General features: G+C 43.7%; 1 protein-coding gene across 10 annotated transcripts in view; it reads right to left on the bottom strand.

Annotated features, from left to right (window-relative positions):
• The window catches only part of ZMYM2 (zinc finger MYM-type containing 2), a 192,902-nt gene that overhangs the window by 116,390 nt on the left and 56,538 nt on the right, over window positions 1–19,974 (bottom strand). For 7 of the 10 annotated variants that reach the window (XR_013960258.1, XM_080662167.1, XM_080662164.1 and 4 more), the window contains 4 exons: window positions 16,839–17,698; window positions 6,951–7,236; window positions 4,687–4,852; window positions 3,696–3,908 (listed from right to left, as the gene is read on the bottom strand). Coding sequence is in view for 9 of the 10 variants with exons in the window: in XM_080662164.1 (XP_080518290.1) it covers window positions 3,696–3,908; window positions 4,687–4,852; window positions 6,951–7,236; window positions 16,839–17,698 (1,525 nt within the window). In the remaining variant the exon portion in view is untranslated. The remainder of the gene's footprint in view (window positions 1–3,695; window positions 3,909–4,686; window positions 4,853–6,950; window positions 7,237–16,838; window positions 17,699–19,974) is intronic. The other 3 variants (XM_080662171.1, XM_080662169.1, XM_080662172.1) reach the window with 1 other exon arrangement.

The following is a 19,974-nucleotide window of genomic DNA, read 5'->3' as shown; positions in this document are numbered from 1 at the left end:
TTCTGTGAGGATAAAATGAGATGAGGCACAGAAAAATGCTTCACAGACATTTGGTTACAGTGTAAAATATTTCCACCTGACTATGAAGCAAGTGGTGTTCCTGGGCTGAAGAAACTGCAAGGAGACTAGTCGTCACTAGGGAGAGGAAGCCAAGCGTTGCTATGTGACGTCATTACCTCAACGGACACTTAGCATATTAGGTGTGTGTGTGTGTGTGTGTGTGTGTGTGTGTGTGTGTGTGTGTGTGTGTGTGTGTAGACTAGAAGCCCGGTGCATGAAATTCTTGCACGAGGGGGGCCCTCAGCCCGGCCTGCACCCTCTCGCAATCCGGGACCCCTCCAATAGAGTCCATAGGCCTGGCCAGCGATCAGGGCCTATCAGGGCTTTCCTTCCCCTGACTGCCGGCAGCTGGCCCCACCCACGCCGCTATTTGCCATCTGTGCGGCACTTCCCCCCCACCCTCCCTGCCACCAGTCACCTCCCGCTGTGGGCAACAGGAGTGGGGTGCAATCGCTTGGCTGGCCTGGGCATTCCTCTGTGGGGCAATCAATCACGGGGCCCCCAGATTGATCGCCCCGCAGAGGGAGGCCCCATCCACCTACCACAGCACCACCGGCCAGGTAGCCTGGGCCTCCCTTTATGGGGCGATCAATCGCGGGGCTCCGTGGGCCCACCTGGTTGGGGCTCCACGGTCGATCACCGCGCAGAGGGTGGCCTGGGCCTCCCTCTTTGGGGCAATCACAGAGCCCCCCCCCCCCCCCACCAGCCATCAATCGCCTTATAGGACAGTGGCCCGGGCCTCCCTCTTTGGGGCAATGGATCGCACAGCCCATCCCCCCCATTGATCACCCCGCAGAGGGTTGCCTAGGCCTTCCTCTGTGGGGCGATCATGGGGTGATGGCAGGGCCCCCTGACCAATCGCACTGCACCGGCCTTGGCTGGCCTGGCGCCAGCACGTGTCATAGTGTGGTTATCCAGAAGGTGGTCCGGGCGGTCATTCTGCTGTTCAGTCAATTTGCATATTACACTTTTATTACTATATATATCCCTAATAAAATCGATCATAATGTTCTTGAATATACAATTAGTACTGAGCACTAGAGAAAACACACACACACACACACACACACACACACACAATGTATGTTATTTTCCACTTTGACCTCTACTTGATTTTTGGCATATTATACTTAAACTAGAGGCCTGGTGCATGGATTCGTGAACCAGTGGGGTACTTCAGCCTGGCCATCGGAAATCGAGCAAAAACCGACTCTCCAACATCCCCTGAGGGGGTCTCAGATTGTGAGAAGGCAGATCTTGATGACACAACCCATAATCGGACTCCCTCCTCTCTGGTCTCAGTGCATCACCCGAGAACCGCAGCTGCCAAGTGAATGCAGCTCGGCAGCTCCTGTGTTGAGCGTCTGCCTCCTGATGGTCATTACTGGTTGGTCAGCCAGTCAGCCGGTTGGCCACTTAGGCTTTTATATAAATAGATAGAGGCCCGTGCACAAAATTCGTACACGGATAGGGTCCCTAGGCCTGGTCGGCAATCAGGGCCAATGGGGACCTTCTTTCTGCTGACCAGGGCATTCCTCCCCCAGCTTCCGGCTGCCCGTCAGGGTCATCCTTCGTTCCAGGCTACCCCCTGGTGGTCAGCGCATGTCATAGTGAGTGATCAAACTCCTGAGGAGACACTCTGCATATTAGCCTTTTATATACGTAAGATGCTCAAAGTCACTGATCATCACAGAGATGCAAATTCAAACAACAGTGAGATGTCACGTCACACTTGTCAGATGGCTACCATCAACAAATCAACAAATGACAAGTGCTGGTGAGGATATGGAGAAAAGGGAACCCTAGTACACTGCTGGTGGGAATGCAGACTGGTGTAGCCAGTATGGAAAACAGTATAGAGTTTCCTCAAAAAATTAAATATGGAACTGACATTTGACCTAGTGATCCCTTCTAGGAATATATCCTAAGAAACACAACACACCAATCAAAAAGAATGTATGCACCCCAATGTTCAAAGCAGCACAATTTACAATATCTAAGATCTGGAAACAGCCCAAGTGCCCATCAGTGAGAATGGATAAAAAAGTCATGGAACATATATACCATGGAATCCTATGCAACAATAAAAAAGAAGTATCTCTTACTCTTTGAGACAGCATGGAGGGACCTGGAGAGAATTATGCTAAGCTAAATAAGCCAATAAAAGGAAGACAAGTATCACATGATATCACTCATATGTGTAATCTAGTGAACAAAATAAGCTGATGAACAAAATTGATCCAGTGACAAAAAAGCAATAGAACAGCCAAAGCCGGTTTGGCTCAGTGGACAGAGCGTCAGCCTGCGGACTGAAGGGTCCCGGGTTCGATTCCAGTCAAGGGCATGTAACTTGGTTGCGGGCACATCCCCAGTGGGAGGTGTGCAGGAGGCAGCTGGTCGATGTTTCTCTCTCATCGATGTTTCTGACTATCTATCACTCTTCCTTCCTCTCTGTAAAAAATCAATAAAATATATTTAAAAAAAAAAAAAAAAAGCAATAGAACAAACTGAGGAACCTCAGAGGGAAGGTGGGGGAGGTTGCGGAGGAAGTGATCAACCAAAGAACTTGTATGCATATATCGTATGCATAACCCATGGACACAGACAATAGGTGGTGAAGGCCTGAAGCGGGGAGAGTTGGTCCTAGAAGAGGTCAATGGGGAACAAAGGGGACATATGCAATACTTACAAAAATAAAGATTTATTTTTAATTAACATTAAATCTGAAAATTAAATGAGATGATCAGTCCTAAGCTAAACTTTACCAATGTGAAAAATCATATTTGCTCCCTGGTCAATGTCTTTCGAACCCCTGCACACCTAAGTGTCAAGGGTTTGATTCTCAGTCAAGGGCATATACCTCAGTTGCAGGTTCACTTCCTGCCCTCCAATCAAGTGTAAGAGGGAGTCAAGCAGTCGATGTGTCTCTCTCACATCAATGTTTCTCTCTTTCTCTCTCCTGCTCCCTCCCTCCCTTCTACTCTCTCTGAAAAGCAATGGAAAAAATGTTCTGAGTAAGGATTAAAAAAAAAAGAAGAAAAGAGAAATCATATTTGCAACCACCCAAAAAAGAAAATTCAGAAGAGAAATCATGCCTCAGCCAGAAGGGAGAGTTGACTGAAGCATCATCCCATCATCCGGTACACCAGAAAGGCTATAGGTTTGATCCCTGATTGGGGTGCATATGGGAGGCAGCCAATCAATGTTTCTTTCTTTCTCTCTCCCTCTCTCTCCCTCTCTCTTCCTCTCTCTCTCTCTCTCTCTCTCCCCTTCCTCTCCCTCTAAAATCAATAAGCTATCCTCAGGTAAAGAAAAATAAGTAAGCAAGCAAGCAAGTAAATAAAGGCAAGATATTTAAAAAAGAGAAGTAATTCTTGAGTAATTCTTACAGCATTTACCTTTTTATGTAAAAATCACACATTTATATCCAATTATCTTTATAGTATTCATTTGAGATAGGTCTTTTCCAAGATATGAAGACAATAATGGAATGAGAGTCCAAGAAAAATCTGGTTAATAAATGCTATTAAGAGTAAAACAATTAGAGCCATTTACAACACATTCAGAAGAATGGCAGGGTTTTTTTGTGTGGTTTTTTTTTTAGAGTGGTGGGTTTTGATCAGATTAGGAATTACCTGTTTGTATTCACTGACACAACTTTGGCAGCAAAATCTCTTTTGCTGACCATCAATCACCAGGACATTGTTTCCAGCACCTTTGCTGGGCAGGTACTCTCCACACTGTTCACAGCAATTCATTATCAGACCATTGGCCATTCTGTATCTATTAAAGCAGTGGTCACTACACAGCTTATGAGTCATATTTTTAAAGCTAACTTCATGGCGAATCTAAAAGAAAAACAACAAAAAAAAATTATAAAACAAATAATTATGACAAGTAGCCAAATAACAAGGTACTCCCATTGAAAAAAATGTCTCAATAACATTTTACTGAAAAGCTTGTTTAAGCGAAAAGATAAAACATATTTCATTATTCCTTGAATCATTTTAATACACTCAAGGAATACAAGTATGGTGTGGAGAGGACCACCAGTGACATAACTACAAAGTTCTCTAGAGATATCTAAAAATAATACAAAACAACCCAGTTTGAATATTACTGGTATAAAACTTCTAAAACAAAGAGACTGGAAATCTTCAGATAAATCCAAAAGGAACTATAAACAAGTTCACTACTTTAGAAAAGGGAGGAGAGAGAACTTTTATTACAAATCACTCAAATGAGGTATGTTCACACAAGTTTCTTTTTTTAATTAAATGCCAACACTTTAATACCATATTAAGAATGTGACGTTACCAAACTTCATTTGTTCTACTTCTTAACCAAGATTGTTGCCTTATTTAGTCAGCCTACAGATTTAAACACTGTTGTTTTGTCTGTGAGTTCTCCCAACCTCAGGAAAAAAGTCAATTCATGTTACATTTTAATTTTTCCTAAATTATTCTCACTAGGCGAGAATGAGATTACATAATGGGATACTCATCAGATCAATTTTTATATAGCGTCACTTTTAAGGTATACACTGATGAAAGATTATAACTGTTATATAAAGTTAAAAATATTTCCAGTAGTTGAAATCAAGTGATAAAGCACGAAAGTACAAACCTCTGTTAGTTTACCACAAATTGTACATCTTGATTTATTTAGAGCTCCTTTAGTAGGATTCTGTTTGTCTTCATAGAGAGACAGACAAGATGTACTACAGAATTCCTGGAAGGACTCACTTGAGTCCACTTGAGCAACGATGGTTCCTTTCATTGTAGTTATATCTCTGAAAATAAAAGGAACAACTTAAAGCAAAATTCCATTTCAAAAAATAGTCAAACAGCCCTAGCCAGTTTTTCACAGTGGTTAGAGCATTGGTCTGAGGACTGAAGGTTCATGGGTTCGATTCTGGTAAGGGCACCTACATCCACTGCAGGATTGATCCTGCCCCAGGAGGCAACCAACAATGTGTTTCTCATATCCATGTTTCTCTTGTCTCTCTCCTTCCTTTCTACTCTCTAAAACAATCAATGGAAAAAATATCCTTTGGTGCGCGGCCAGCATGGCTCAGTGGCTAACCCGTCAAGCTATGAACCAGGAGGTCAGGATTCAATTCCCAGTGAGGGCACATGCCCAGGTTCCGGGCTCAATCCCCAGTATGGGGGTATGCAGAAGGCAGTCAATCAATGATTCTCTCTCACCGTTGATGTTTCTATCTCTCTCACCCTCTCCCTTCCTCCCTAAAAATCAATAAAAATATATTTTAAAAAAATATATATACACACACTTTGGTGAGGATTAACAACAAAAAATCAAACAGTAATAACTGAAATTTTTAATTTCTATACAAGCAAACTATTTTATATTGTTAAATCCTTGCACTACACCTAATTTATCCTTAAGTTCCTTAACAAGGCTTTCAGATATTGGTAACATTTTGAAAAATAAAATGGCTGTTATTATTTATATAAAGTTTAATGTCAAGGCCAAATTTATTGAGTTATAATAAATTTACATGCCAAAACCGGTTTGGCTCAGTGGATAGAGCGTCAGCCTGCGGACTGAAAGGTCCCAGGTTCGATTCCGGTCAAGGGCATGTACCTTGGTTGCGGGCACATCCCCAGTAGGAGGTGTGCAAGAGGCAGCTGATCGATGTTTCTCTCTCATCGATGTTTCTGACTATCTATCACTCTTCCTTCCTCTCTGTAAAAAATCAATAAAATATATATTTAAAAAAATAAATAAATAAATAAATAAATAAATAAAATAAATTTACAATACCTAATCAATTCCCCTCACTTGGTTAAGTAGAAAGCTTGAGATATCTAAATCACAGGAATATGATAAAAATAACCCCACCTACCTTTCTATACAGCTCTCTAACTGTAATTAGAAATGTTAGGAAATGAACCCTAACCAGTTTGGCTGAGAGGACAGAGTACCAGCCTTCAGACTGAAGGGTCCCAGATTTGATTCTGGTCAAGGGCACATGCCCAGGTTGCAGGCTAGATCCCCAGTAGGGGGCGTGTAGGAGGAAGCCAATCAATGATTCTCTCTCATCACTGATGCTTCTCTCTCTCCCTCTCCCTTCCTCTCTAAAGATCAATAAAAACATATTTTTTTAAATGTTAGGAAATGACAATACTGATAACCATTGACGTTTCCCTTCAATTCTCAATTTCAAGGTCCTATATTACAGCATGTAAGTCTTTTTATTACTACTGTAAAGCAATGTAAACAGTATATAACAATTATCCCAATATTTGATTTTACTAAACTTGTATGGAACACTAAGACTTTTCCAAAATTCTAAGATCAAAAATATCTTCACAAATTTGGGCTGCTCCAAGACATGGCACAAGAAAATCCACCCGGTCTGACCTTGCATATCCCACGTATTTTTAACGAGTGAAGGCAGACCAAAAAATTGGCAGAAGAGAGCATCCTATTTCTCCAAGGCTGTCAGAAAACTGGTAACCTAGACTTGAAACAGTGACTATTCTAATGACTTAATGTTCAAAACACATAAACATATACCTATTTTAATACAGGACTAACCATATATAAACCGCCTATTATATCTAATTAGTAATAAAAATATATATTTTTACAAATTAAAGGAGTCGATGAAGATTATAGACAAAATTAACTACAAGATCTATACCAAACCCTATAAAATAGAAAGCCTTTTAATCATAAGCTACCTGGGCTTGATAGAGAACCCTCCAAATCATTACAAATTTCAGTTTGGCTTTAAGATTCAATCAACTTGCTTACCAATTTTGAAAATAGAGTAATTCATCTCTTAGAATCTAACAGTTTTCCTGAAATTTTATACCACAAATATTGAACAATATGGAATTATGTTTAAAAGTAAACCTTACTTTTTACACATAACACACAGTTTCTTTGGAGCAGGCTTGTGAGAGAAGGAGGAAAGGCAGGTGGTAGAACAAAAGAGGTGAGCAGATCCTTTTCGTTGATAAGCTGTCTGTCCCTTTTGTAAAGGTTTTTTGCAGTTTGCACAAGTGACTTTAACTGGTTTGGTGGGTTGCTGTTGGGCAGAAGGCTGGAAAATCTGTTTAGGAAGCGAGGCCACTGGTGATAAAGAATCCACCCCTGGCTGTTTCTGATTTCGAGGAAATGAAGCTGATTGGGAAATCCAAGAATCTTAAAAACAAAATGCACAAGAAAGAGCAATGAAATAGGTATTTTCACACACTGAAATGTGTATCAGAGAAACAGTTTTAACTTCTCATTTTGTACAAGTGTAAGACATTAATAAGGCAGCAGCATAGCAGAGAGGTAATGAACACAAGTTTTGAAGTAAGAATAGCTGGTTGAGCCCTGGCCAGTGTTTCCCAGTGGTTAGAGCGTCAGCCAGCACACAGGAGGGTCTCGTGTCTGATTCCCAGTCAAGGGCACATACCTGGGTTGCAGGTCTCATCCCTACACTCCACCCTCCCCCACATCAGGCCCCAGTGGGAGGCAACCAATCGATGTGTCTTTATTACATCAATGTTTCTCTTTCTCTCTCTCTATCTCTCACTTTCTCTCTCTTTCCCTCACCTATCCCCGCTCCCTTCATTCTCTCTAAAAATCAATGAAAAAAAAATTCCTGCCCTGACTGGTTTGGCTCAGTGGATAGAGCATCGGCCTGCAGACTCAAGGGTCCCAGGTTCGATTCCGGTCAGGGGCATGTACCTTGGTTGCGGGCACATCCCCGGTGCGGGGTGTGCAGGAGGCAGCTGATTGATGTTTCTCTCTCATCGATGTTTCTGGCTCTCTGTCCCTCTCCCTTCCTCTCTGTAAAAAATCAATAAAATATATTTTAAAAAAAAAAAAAATTCCTCACTCCTGAGGATAAAAAAAAATTTTAAATCACTAGTTGACATTCAGGTTCCATCACTTACTAGACCTGGAAGTTACCTGAACGCTGTGCCTAACTCTTCTCTAAACTGAAAATGGTACCAACATGATATGAATGTTAACATAAAAAGAAAAAACCATGATTAGCATATAGGAAGCACTAAAAATATTAGCCTTTAGTTCTTAAACAGGAAGAATTAATTTTCAGAGTATTACTTTAAGCAAGGAAAACATACATCAACACAAAAATACAATAAAATCTTGACCAATCAGAATCTTTGATGAATATAATACAGGTATGTTTATATATGATTACTAGAGGCCCAGTGCATGAAATTCATGAACGGGCGGTGTATCCCTCAGACAAGCCTGCACCCTCTCCAATCTGGGACCCCTCAAGGGATGTCCGACTACTCGTTTAGGCCCGATCCCACCGGGCATTTGGACATCCCTCTCACAATCCAGGACTGTTGACTCCCAACCGCTCGCCTACCTGCCAGCCTGATCACGCCCTAACCACTCCCCTGCCAGCCTGATCGATGCCTAACTGCTCCCCTGCCGGCCCAATTGCCCCTAACTGCCCTCCCCTGGAGGCCTGGTCACCCCCAACTGCCCTCCCTGCCGACCTGGTTGCCCCTGTCTTCCCCTGCAGGCCTGGTCACTCCCAAATGCCCTCCCCTGCCGGCCTGGTCACCCCTAACTGTCCTTGCCTGCAAGCCTGGTCACCCCTAACTGTCCTCCCCTGCAGATCTGGTCGCCCCCAACTGCCCTCCCCTGCAGAACTGGTCGCACCTAACTGTCGTTCCCTGCAGGCCTGGTCGCCCCCAACTGCCTCGCCTGCTGGCCCGGTCACCCCTAACTGCCCTCCCTTGCCAGCTGGTCACCCCTATCTGCCCTCCCCTACCGGCCTGGTCACCCCCAACTACCTTCCTTTGCAGTCCTGGTCCCTCCTAACTGCCCTCTCCTGCTGGCCTGATAGCCCACAACTGCCCTCCCCTGCCAGCCATCTTGTGTTGACATGGGTGTGGCCATCTTTGACAACCTGGGGGCGGCCATCTTGTGTGTTGGAGTGATGGTCAATTTGCATATTAACTCTTTATTATATATGATTATATAGGATATTAAAAACATCTTTTTAAGAACAGTGTCTCCAAACACACATTCTGTTTCATGGCCTCTAAATATCCTATCTAATAAAGAATATGCTAATTGACCCTCACACCATGGCAAAGATGGGAGCATGCACAGCCAATAAGGAGGGACTATGCTAATTGACTGCCACACCCTCAAAGATGGTGGCACCCAGTCCCCTCAGTCCCACTGGGCCGGCAGGTGTGTAGCAAAGCTGGGCCTGCCACCCGCGCCTGCCTCTGGAGTCCTGCAGTCCCTTCAGTGCCCCAGCTGCCCAGGGCCACCTGAGGCTCAAGTAACCAGGGCCAGCTGAGGCTTGCGCTGCCGGCAGTGGCAGCAGCAGAGGTGTGATGGGGTGTCAACTTCCCCTGATCGCCAGGTCACTGTGAGAGGGGGCAGGCTGGGCTAAGGGACCCCCCCTCCAGTGCATGAATTTTCATGCACCAGGCCTCTAGTACCACATAATAGCAAATAAAATTCAAGAATTACACAGAAATGATTTTAAACCAACATATAGTAACCAATCCAACATGTTACTCTACACTACCAACAGTTCAGCACATCACAGCATTGAAGGTACATGTCTCATTAACACTGGAGTGCAAGTATTCATCTGTCCATCTTTAATAGTGAGCTGCTTTGGCACTTAGCTGCAGTCTGCAGCTTCTGCATACCTATAGTACCACAGACTTCTAACACCACTACCAACACCATAAACTTGTTTTCATTATGAAACATTTTCAGGCCACAACTTCTAATTTCCACTACTTTGATATCTTATGACTTTTTACATTTCTAGTTTCTTCTAAATTTTGAACTTCCATACATAAAAGCTGCCCTTTCCAATGATAAACCATTACGTTCCTTCCATAGCAAGTACAAATATAGCCAGAACTCAAGGAAACTTATTTTTTTTTTTAATAAAAAAGAGGGAGAAAGTCTTCTTTTATACACACAAACATACTAGAGGCCTGGTGCATGAATTCGTGAACCAGTAGAGTCCCTCGGCCTGGCCTGGGGGATCGGGCCAAAAACAGTTCTCCAACATCCACCAAGGGATCCTGAATTGTGATAGGGAGGAGGCCAGGCCAAAGGACCACAATGGTGCATGATCAAGGCTGGGGAGGGATGCGGGAGGTTGGCCAGCCAAAGGGGAACCGCGGGAGGGCTCCAGGGCATGTCCGGCCCGACTTGCACAGTCCCAGTCAGCCAGACCCGAGCAGCAATCTAACCTACCAGTCGGAGAATCTGACCCCTGGTGGTCAGAGCATGCCATAGCAACTGGTCAACCGATCAACTGTCTGCCCCCTGGTGGTCAGTGCACATCACAGCGAGCGGTTGAGAAGTCTTAGCATATCATTAGCATATTACGCTTTGATTGGTTGAACAGCTGACCGGAAGAACAGACACTTAGGATAATAGGCTTTTATTTGCATTACTAGAGGCCCGGTACACAAAATTCGTGCACGGGGCGGGGGGTGTCCCTCACTAGCCTGCACACTCTCCAATCTGGGACCCCTCGAGGGATGTCCGACTGCCCGTTTAGGCCCGATCCTGGTAGGGCCGGGCCTAAACGGGCAGTCAGACATCCCTCTCACAATCCAGGACTGCTGGCTCCCAACTGTTCACATGCCTGCCTTCCTAATTGCCCCTAACCACTTCTGCCTGCCAGCCTGATCACCCCCTAAACCCGCCCCTGCCAGCCTGATTGATGCCTAACTGATCCCCTGCCAGCCTGTTTGCCCCTAACTGCCCTCTCCTGCAGGCCTGGTCACCCCTAACTGCCCTCCCCTGCAGGCCTGGTTCCCCCCAACTGCTCTCCCTTGCAGGCCTGGTCCCTCCCAACTGCCCTCCCCTGCTGGCCATCTTGTGTCCATACGGGGGCAGCCATCTTTGACCACATGGGGCAGCCATCTTGTGTGTTGGAGTGATGATCAATTTGCATATTACTCTTTTATTAGATAGGATAGAGGCCTGATGCACGGGTGGAGGCCAGCTGGTTTGCCCTGAAGGGTGTCCTGGATCAGGGTGGGGCTTCACTTGAGGCGTGGGGTGGCCTGGGTGAGGGGCCTGTGGTGGTTTGCAGGCCAGCCACGCCCTCTGGCGACCCAAGCGGAGGCCCTGTTATCTGGGATTTATTTATCTTCTACAATTTAAACTTTGTAGCCTTGAGGAGAGGCCAGGGCAAGCGGGGGGGGGGGGGGGGGGGGGGAAGAGCCTTGGCTTCCTCCATCACCAGGGGCAACCCAAGCCTCCTGCTCTATCCAGCTCTGTGGCTGCCGCCATTTTTGTTGGTATTTATTTATCTTCTATAATTGAAATTTTGTAGCCTTGAGCAGAGTCCAGGGCTGGCCAGAGTGGGTGGGAAGCTTCGCTTCCTCCATTGCCAGGGAAACTCAAGCCTCCTGCTCGCTCTGTGGCCGCAGCCATCTTGGTTGGGTTAATTTGCATACTCGCTCCTGATTGGTGGGTTGGCGTGGCTTGTGGGCATAGCAGAGGTATGGTCAATTTGCATGTTTCTCTTTTATTAGTATAGATGCACTGGAGGTGGGGTCCCTCAGCCCAGCCTGCCCCCTCTCACAGTCCGGGAACCCTCTGGGGCAGGAGGTCGAACCGTCTATCTGGGGAAGGCAACGCCCCCATCACACCTCTGCTGCTGCCACCACCACCAGTGCAAGCCTTGGCCGGCACTGTTTATCTGAGCCTCGGGCAGCCCTGGGCAGCTGGGCAGCTGCCATCCAAGGCTTGCCTGTGCCTCAGACCAGCACTGAGCGGCTGCGGGGCTGAGGGGACTGGGGGACTTTGGAGGCCACGCTATGCGCCTGCCGCTCTGACGGGGCTGAGGGGACTGGCGCCACCATCTTGTGACTGTGGGCACCGCCATATTTGAGGGTGTGGCAGTCAATTAGCATATTCCCTCTTTATTAGAAAGGAGGATATGTAAGGAGAGAGAGAGAGATATTGACTGATTTCAGAGAGGAAGGGAGAGAGAGTTAGAAACATCAGTAATGAGTCCCAACCAGTTGGGTTTGGTGGATAGAGCATTGGCCTGTGGACTGAAGGGTCCCGGGTTCAATTCCCATCAAGGACATGTACCTCAGTTGCAGGTTCAATCTCCCACCCCAATCGGGGGTGCGTACAGGAGGCAACCAATTGATGTGTCTGTCTCACATCAATGCTTTTCTCTCTCTCTCTCTCTCTCCCTCCCCCTTCCACTCTCTCTAAAAATTAATGGAAAATATCCTCAGGTGAGGATTAACAAAACAAACAAAAAAAGGAAACATCAGGGATGAGAGAGAATCATTAATTGGCTGCCTCCTGCACACCCCCTATTAGAGCCCAAAACCCAAGAATAGACCCTGATAGGAAATTGAAATGTGACCTCCTGGTTCATAGGTCGAAACTCAATCACTGAGTCACACCAATGCAGCAGGGAAACTTCTTTACTACAAAAATCTGAAGAAGGCTATTTCATATTGCTGACCCAGTCCACAACCTAATGGTTTCAACAGGCTGCATACACTGCTTTTCAAATCTTACTTTACTCCACAATTCCCCCCACCAAAAAACATATATACTTTATACAAAGAATAAATAGAGTTCATTCTGGAATCCTGTTATCCTGCTATCATCAAAGACAAAAAAAGTAAATCACTGAAAGAAATGGCAATTCTACCTTCTGAGAGGCCTTAAAACAAAAACTATATTTGAACTTATGCTAGAAGGACTAGCTTTTTGCAACACAAATTCTGACTCCCTAGAATTTTCAATTTTGTAGTCTTATCATCCTATCTAATAAAAGAGTAATACGCAAATTAACCATCACTCCGCTACACCAACAAGCCATGCCCACAAGCCAATCAGGAGCGAATATGCAAATAAAACCAACCAAGATGGCTACCACCACAGAGAGCAGGAGGGAGGCATGGGTTTCCCCGGCAATGGAGGAAGCCAAGCTTTCTGCCTGTCCTTGCCGGCCTAGGCCTCCACTCAAGGCTACAAAGTTTCAATGACAGAAGATACATAAACCCAAACAGAAATGGGGGCAGCCACGAGCTGGAAAGAGCAGGAGGCTAGGGTTGCCCAGGGCGATGGAGGAAGCCAAGCTTCTGCAGGCCTGGCTGGCCCAGGCCTCCGCTTAAGGCTACAAAGTTTCAATAAGATACATAAATTCCAACAGAAATGGCTGACGCCACGGAGCAAGCAGAAGGCTTGGCTCCGCTCAAGGCTACAAAGTTTCAATTGTAGAAGATAAATAAACCCCAGATACCAGGGCCTCCACTTCAGTTGCCAGGGGGCGTGGCCGGCCTGCAAACCACCACAGGCCTCTCACCCAGGCCATCCCATGCCCCAAGGGAAGCCCCACCCTGATCCGGGACACCCTTCAGGGCAAACCAACTGGCCCCCACCCGTGCACCAGGCCTCTATCCTATCTAATAAAAGAGTAATATGCAGATTGACCATCACTCCAACACACAAGATGGCTGACCCCATGTGGTCAAAGATCCTGCCCCCATGTGGACACAAGATAGCCACCACAAGATGGCCAGCAGGGGAGGGCAGTTGGGAGGGACCAGGCCTGCAAGGGAGGGCAGTTGTGGGCGATCAGGCCAGCAGGGGAGGGCAGTTGGGACGGACCAGGTCTCCAAGGGAGGGCAGTTGTGGGCAATCAGGCCAGCAGGGGAGGGCAGTTAGGGGTGACCAAGCCAGCAGAGGAGGGAAGTTGGGGCGACCAGGCCTGCAGGGAAGGGCAGTTAGGGGTGACCCGGCTGGCAGAGGAGGGAAGTTGGGAGCAACCAGGCTTGCAGAGAAAGGCAGTTGGGAGGGAGCCAGGCCTGCAGGGGAGAGCAGTTGGGAGGGGCCTGGGCTGCAGGGGAGGGCAGCTAGGGGTGACCAGGCCTGTAGGGGAGGGCAGTTAGGGGTAATCAGGCCTGTAGGGGAGGGCAGTTAGGGGCAAACAGGCTGGCAGGGGATCAGTTAGGCATCAATCAGGCTGGCAGGGGAGTGGTTAGGGGGTGGTCAGGCTGGCAGGCAGAAGCGGTTAGGAGCAATCAGGAAGGCAGGCAGGCGAGCAGTTGGGATCCAGCAGTCTTGGATTGTGAGAGGGATGTCCGACTGCCCGTTTAGGCCCAATCCCAAGGGGTCCCAGATTGGAGAGGGTGCAGGCTGGGCTGAGGGACACCCCCCCAACCCGTGCACGAATTTCGTGCACCGGGCCTCTAGTTTCCATATATACTTAAAGGAATCTATTTAAACTTAAGGCATCCTATTAACTTGATTTTGAAAAATTGGTGCTTCTGTTTTCAAATTAGTTTTAGGCCCTACATAAATAATGTAATGGCTCCCTTTACCTATTTTTCAGCTCTTACATTTCCCCTATTTTCAATTTTCATCTCCTCCAACACCAAAAAACTTTTAGAACTAGAAGGTACCTAATCATTTCACATCATGGGATAGCAGTTTAATCAATCTGAGAGCCAAAATTTTACAACTCTCCATCACATATCACAAATAAAAATAGCAAATAAACACAAGAGCTAATTCATAAACTCAAGAGCAGGTATATGTTTACTTTTTCTGATGAGTACTTTACATTGCCTTGTATAAGAGTTTGAGTAAAGAGGAACACAACTCTTATAATGTCTCTTTAACCAGAAATATTCCTAAAGCAATCCATATCCCAGATACATTAATAACCATATTCTTAAGAGCTAAATAGAGAATTAACAAAATAAAACATGTACTTGACATAGTCAAAAGTTCAAGATTTATTGCTAGGTATTTAAAGGAGTAGTATGGGGGGGAGAGTTTGCAAAACTATACCTATACTATGATCTCAGATTAGAATTAAATATACCATTCTCAATGGTGAAAATGAATGTTCTTTTCTTTCTCATACTCATATTTTTAGACATTTATAAATACAAGAGAGACAACATAGCCAATTAAAATCTAACTGGAACATTATCATTTCTTAAACTTTTATGTGAGCTGGAAGGTATAAAAGACACTCTAATATACAACTGGTAGTAGTATAAATTGGCAAGAACTTTCAAGAAGGCAGTATGACAATATATTTCTGCAACTTAAAAATGCCCTACAAATATAAACACACACACAGTGTCAAGGGTCTTCAAAAGCATGAAAATTTTTCAAAACTCAATAATAAGAAATACATTTCTTTCAAAATCTCTATAAACCAGATACTATTTTAGGCCATAAATCTTTAGGGGGACAGAACAATATACTCTAAAGAAATAATTAGAAGTTTGAACAGAGATGTTCATCATAGACCTACAATAGCAAATATGGGAAAAGTGAAGTATGGGTATGATATATAAATACCCATTCATTATGCAGCCATTAAAACTTTTTGTATATGTTAATGGTTTGAGAAAATACAATGTAATAATAAATGGGAGGAAAACTGGAAACAAAATTATGCAGAGTTGCATTTCAACCAAGTTAAAAGACACAAAGGAAAAAGACTGAATGACATCCACTCTGAGCATGAGCCTTTAGTTAATAAGACTACAGAGGACTTTTTCCCTCATTTTTTAATTACAGACTTTTCAAACATTCTCTAGTAATTAGACATTACTATTATAACCAAAAAAGAGAATATAAAAGAAAAATGACTAGCATTTCATTGAGTACTAGAGGCCCAGTGCACGAATTCACTCACCAGTGGGGTCCCTCACCTGGCCTGTGGAATCGGGCCGAAACCGGCTCTCTGACATCCCCCAAGGGGTCCCAGATTGCAAGAGGGTTCAGGCCAGGCCAAGGGGATCCCACCGGTGCACGATCTCGGCTGTGCAGGGACACAGGAGGTTGGCCAGCCGGGGTGGAACCACGGGAGGGCTCCAGGGTGTGTCCGGCCCATCTCGCTCAGTCCCAATCAGCCAGACCCCAGCAGCAAGCTAACCTACAGGTCAGAGCGTCTGCCCCCTGGTGGTCAGCGCATATCATAGTGAGCAGTTGAGTGGCCTTATCATGTCATTAGCATATTACACTTTGATTGGTTGAACAGCTGACCGGATGACCGGACACTTAGCATATTAGGCTTTTATTATATAGGATTCTACACGACCTAAGTTTTAATCATTTCTTATTATTCTCCACAATTCCTAGGCTGACAAAGTTGCTAATGAGCCTAAAATGATGGAAGAATGAGACAGACACACACAGGCTTGGGGACAGGTGAAAGAGAAAGTGATACCCATAAACATGGTCATGAGAAAGCCATAATTCTTATAATGTTTTCACAGAGCAAAGCTACCCACAGAATAAAATTTCAACCTTCAAATATAAAAAATTATAAGCATCTAGTAAGTAAAAATTAAAATCAGATAGGCAGTCAAAATTAAACAGAGAAAGTAAAACAAATCTAAATGCAATTACATATTATATTTTTCCTTAAGTGTGCTATTTGTTCTCTGCACAGTAAAACAACACAACTAAAACTAAAAATATATAAATAAAAAATGAGTACATCACAAATAAAATGCCAAATTGTTACAATTTAGTGGTGGAATATAAGGAGTATATTTTTAATCCATTAGACACATAAGTTTATGATTGATTTTCTAATAATTATGGAGAAATACTATATGTGGTTTCACTCTCTGATTAGTGAAGACTCCAAACTTAGAAGTTAATAGAATATACTTTACATGAATAAACTAACCAAGGTGGCATCGATTACTACAATAGAAAAAGCAACACCCAAAGTTCAAATTCATACATGGGGTGGAATATCACTCAAGGCTTACCAGGACTATGATGACTTGCAGATTCTCCATTCTGAAAAACATCTCCTGCCACATTCATTCTACCAGGATTAAAAGGTCCTACTCCAGTCTTGGTCTGTGAAGTTAAAGATGGGGTGTACGTTTGCATATTAACACCAAAATTACTTGACTGCAGTCCGTTAGAGACATCTCCCAAGTTGGTATTCTGCAGTGATGTTACATGTGTAATCATTAAGTTCATATCTCGCCCGTCAGTATTTTCTAATTGGCCATCATTCACAGAGCTTACACCTGTTTCTAAGGTTGTAACATTAGCAATCTGAATTTCAGAGTCTGGTTCTGTGGTGATACCACTATTACCCATTCCTGCATTTACCTTACATCTTGAAAAACTGGAAGTGGAGAAATCCACATCATTGGTTCTGTTTTTAGTCTCAGGAGGTCTCCGAGGTTCAATAAAATTGGAGGAATTTTTCTCTTGCCCTTGATTTGTTTCCATATCCTCTTCATCATCAATGACAATTGTCTCACTTACATTTCCCTTCTGAGAAGTCAAGTCTTTTGAGGAAGGAAGAATTTTGGAATCATTTCCTTGTAGTTCTTCATTTTTTGATGATGTAAATGTTATGGTTCTTTGATCAGAAACCACTGAAGCAGAAGATGGGGGAGGTTGTACAGGTTCAATAAAAACAACATCATCATCATCTTCCACTGATGAGTTTTGAAATTTATTAGATCTACAAACTAAAGGATTAGGTGCACCACTAAATGAATTTCCAACATTCGTGAGACTAGTTGCCATGGCCGTACTCCCTAATAAAACAGGAGTCTGATCAGTCAGTTCTAATCCTCCCACTGAACCTGTGTCCATGCCAAGGAACCTGTTAAGGAGAAAGAAAAAAGAATATAAATGGCCAGTACATGACATTTTATGTTACTTTAATTGAAGGAATTTTTTTTAAGTTCCCTTTCTTTTCTATTTTAAATGAGAATGATTCTTATATAATACCCTAGGAAATTTTGATATCCATTCTGTGATCTTTGCTTATTCACTAATCATTTCATATAGTTTACGTGTGAACCTCTAGCAACATAAAAAGAAAGGTAAATATCCAATTTCCAGCTCCACCACCTCCTCTCCTTCACACTATTTATTTACTCTATAAAACTAACACGAAAACATATAAACCCTCTTACACTTGAGCAGGAAAATAACCAAAATCTGATAATAAAATTCTCTGCTCTATACATTTATCCCTTTGTACTAAATAAAATGGTATGGTTTAGTCCTTAATTTCCCTTACCTCATCTTTTAAAAAAAAAGACAACACCCTGGTTTTTTATCCTCCCAGGCTCCCATGTAGCTGTATGATTAAACCCTTCTAAGAATCTGAAATCTTGCCCTAGCCGGTTTGAGCATCCACCTGTGGACTGAAGGGTACTGGGTTCGATTCTGGTCAAGGGCATATGCGCAGGTGTCAGGCTCGATTCCCAGTGGGGCCTGTGCAATCTATGATTCTCCCTCATCAGTGATGTTTCTATCTCTCCCTTCCTCTCTGAAATCAATAAAAACATGTTTTTTAAAAAATCTGAAATCTTTCTTGACCCTATCTTGAAAGCTTAAATCCTTATTTGCCAGGCACTATGCAGTGTGCTTTACGTCTTTTTTGTCCCAAAAAAAGTATACACACTTTTTTCTGATAGTTCAATTGGTGTTTCTTTCTTTTCAGATTTAACCCATTGAAATTAATAATTATTCAAAGTGTGTATACATTTTTGGGGGACATTCTATATGTATTGGTCTGAATAATGACCCCCAAAGATATCAAATCCCAATTTCTAGAACCTATAAATGTTAACTTATATGGAAAAAAAAAGGGGGGGGGTCTTTGAAGATATGATTAAAGATTTAAAACTAAGATTACCTGGGTGGGCCCTAAATGCAATTATATGTGCCTTTATCAAAGAAAGTTGGATGGAGAATACAGTATAGGTACAAGAGAATACAGTGTGACCATAGTGGTAGATTAGAGGAGACTGGGTGATGCAGCCAAGGAATGCTGGCAGTCACTAGAATGTGGAAGAGGCAAGGAACTCAATTCTCCCCCGAAAGCCTCCAGAGGAAACATGGTCTTGCTAACACTTTAAGGAGCCGAAGATCACTGATTTCTGACATCTGACCTCCAGACTGAGAGAAAAAAATTCTGTTTTAAATAAACTTGTTTACCCTCAAGTTTGCTGTAATTTGCTACAACAACTATAGGAAATAAACACAATCCACTTTTAGGTATATCCTCAAAACAACCCTTGATATAGCTATAAAATTTGTCCCATTTTAAAGTGGCTTAGAGATGCTAACAAACAGGCCCAAGCCACACAGCTAGAATGCACACCCAGGCATTTATAAATCAATAGTTCAAACGCTTTGGAAAGAAGACAATGCTCTGCGTTTGGTGGGATCAGGAAGATATGGTGTATTACGAGCTTTTAAAACCAGGTGAAACCGTTAATACTGATGGATACCGAAACAAATAATCAATTTGAACCATGCTTTGATCATGAAAAGACCAGAATGTTCCAGAAGACACAGCAAAGTAATTTTGCTTCATGATGACGCACCATCACACACTTCAAAACCAGTTAAAGACACGTTAAAAGATCTTGCCTGGGAAGTATTAACCCACCCACCATATTCACCAGACCTTGCTCCTTCAGATTACCACTTGTTCCAATCGATGGCACACGCACTTTCTGAGCAGCACTTCAAAATGTACAAAGAAGTGGAAAATTGGGTCTCTGAATCGTTTGCCTCAAAACAAGAGAAATTCTATTGGGACAGTATCCACAAATTACCTGAAAGATGGGGAAAATGTGTAGCTAGCAATGGACATTACTTTGAATAAAGCACTTTTTTAAAAAATATATTTTATTGATTTTTTACAGAGAGGAAGGGAGAGGGATACAGAGTTAGAAACATCGATGAGCGAGAAACATCTATCAGCTGCCTCCTGCACACCTCCTACTGGGGATGTGCCGCAACCAAGGTACATGCCCTTGGTCGGAATCGAACCTGGGACCTTTCAGTCTGCAGGCCAACACTCTATCCACTGAGCCAAACCAGTTAGGGCTGAATAAAGCACTTTTGATGTTTCTCCTG

This window comes from Plecotus auritus (assembly GCF_963455305.1).
Source record: "Plecotus auritus genome assembly, chromosome: 3".
Taxonomy (NCBI): domain Eukaryota; kingdom Metazoa; phylum Chordata; class Mammalia; order Chiroptera; family Vespertilionidae; genus Plecotus; species Plecotus auritus.
Note: the sequence above shows the minus strand (reverse complement) of the source record. Positions and strands in the feature narration are given on the sequence as shown.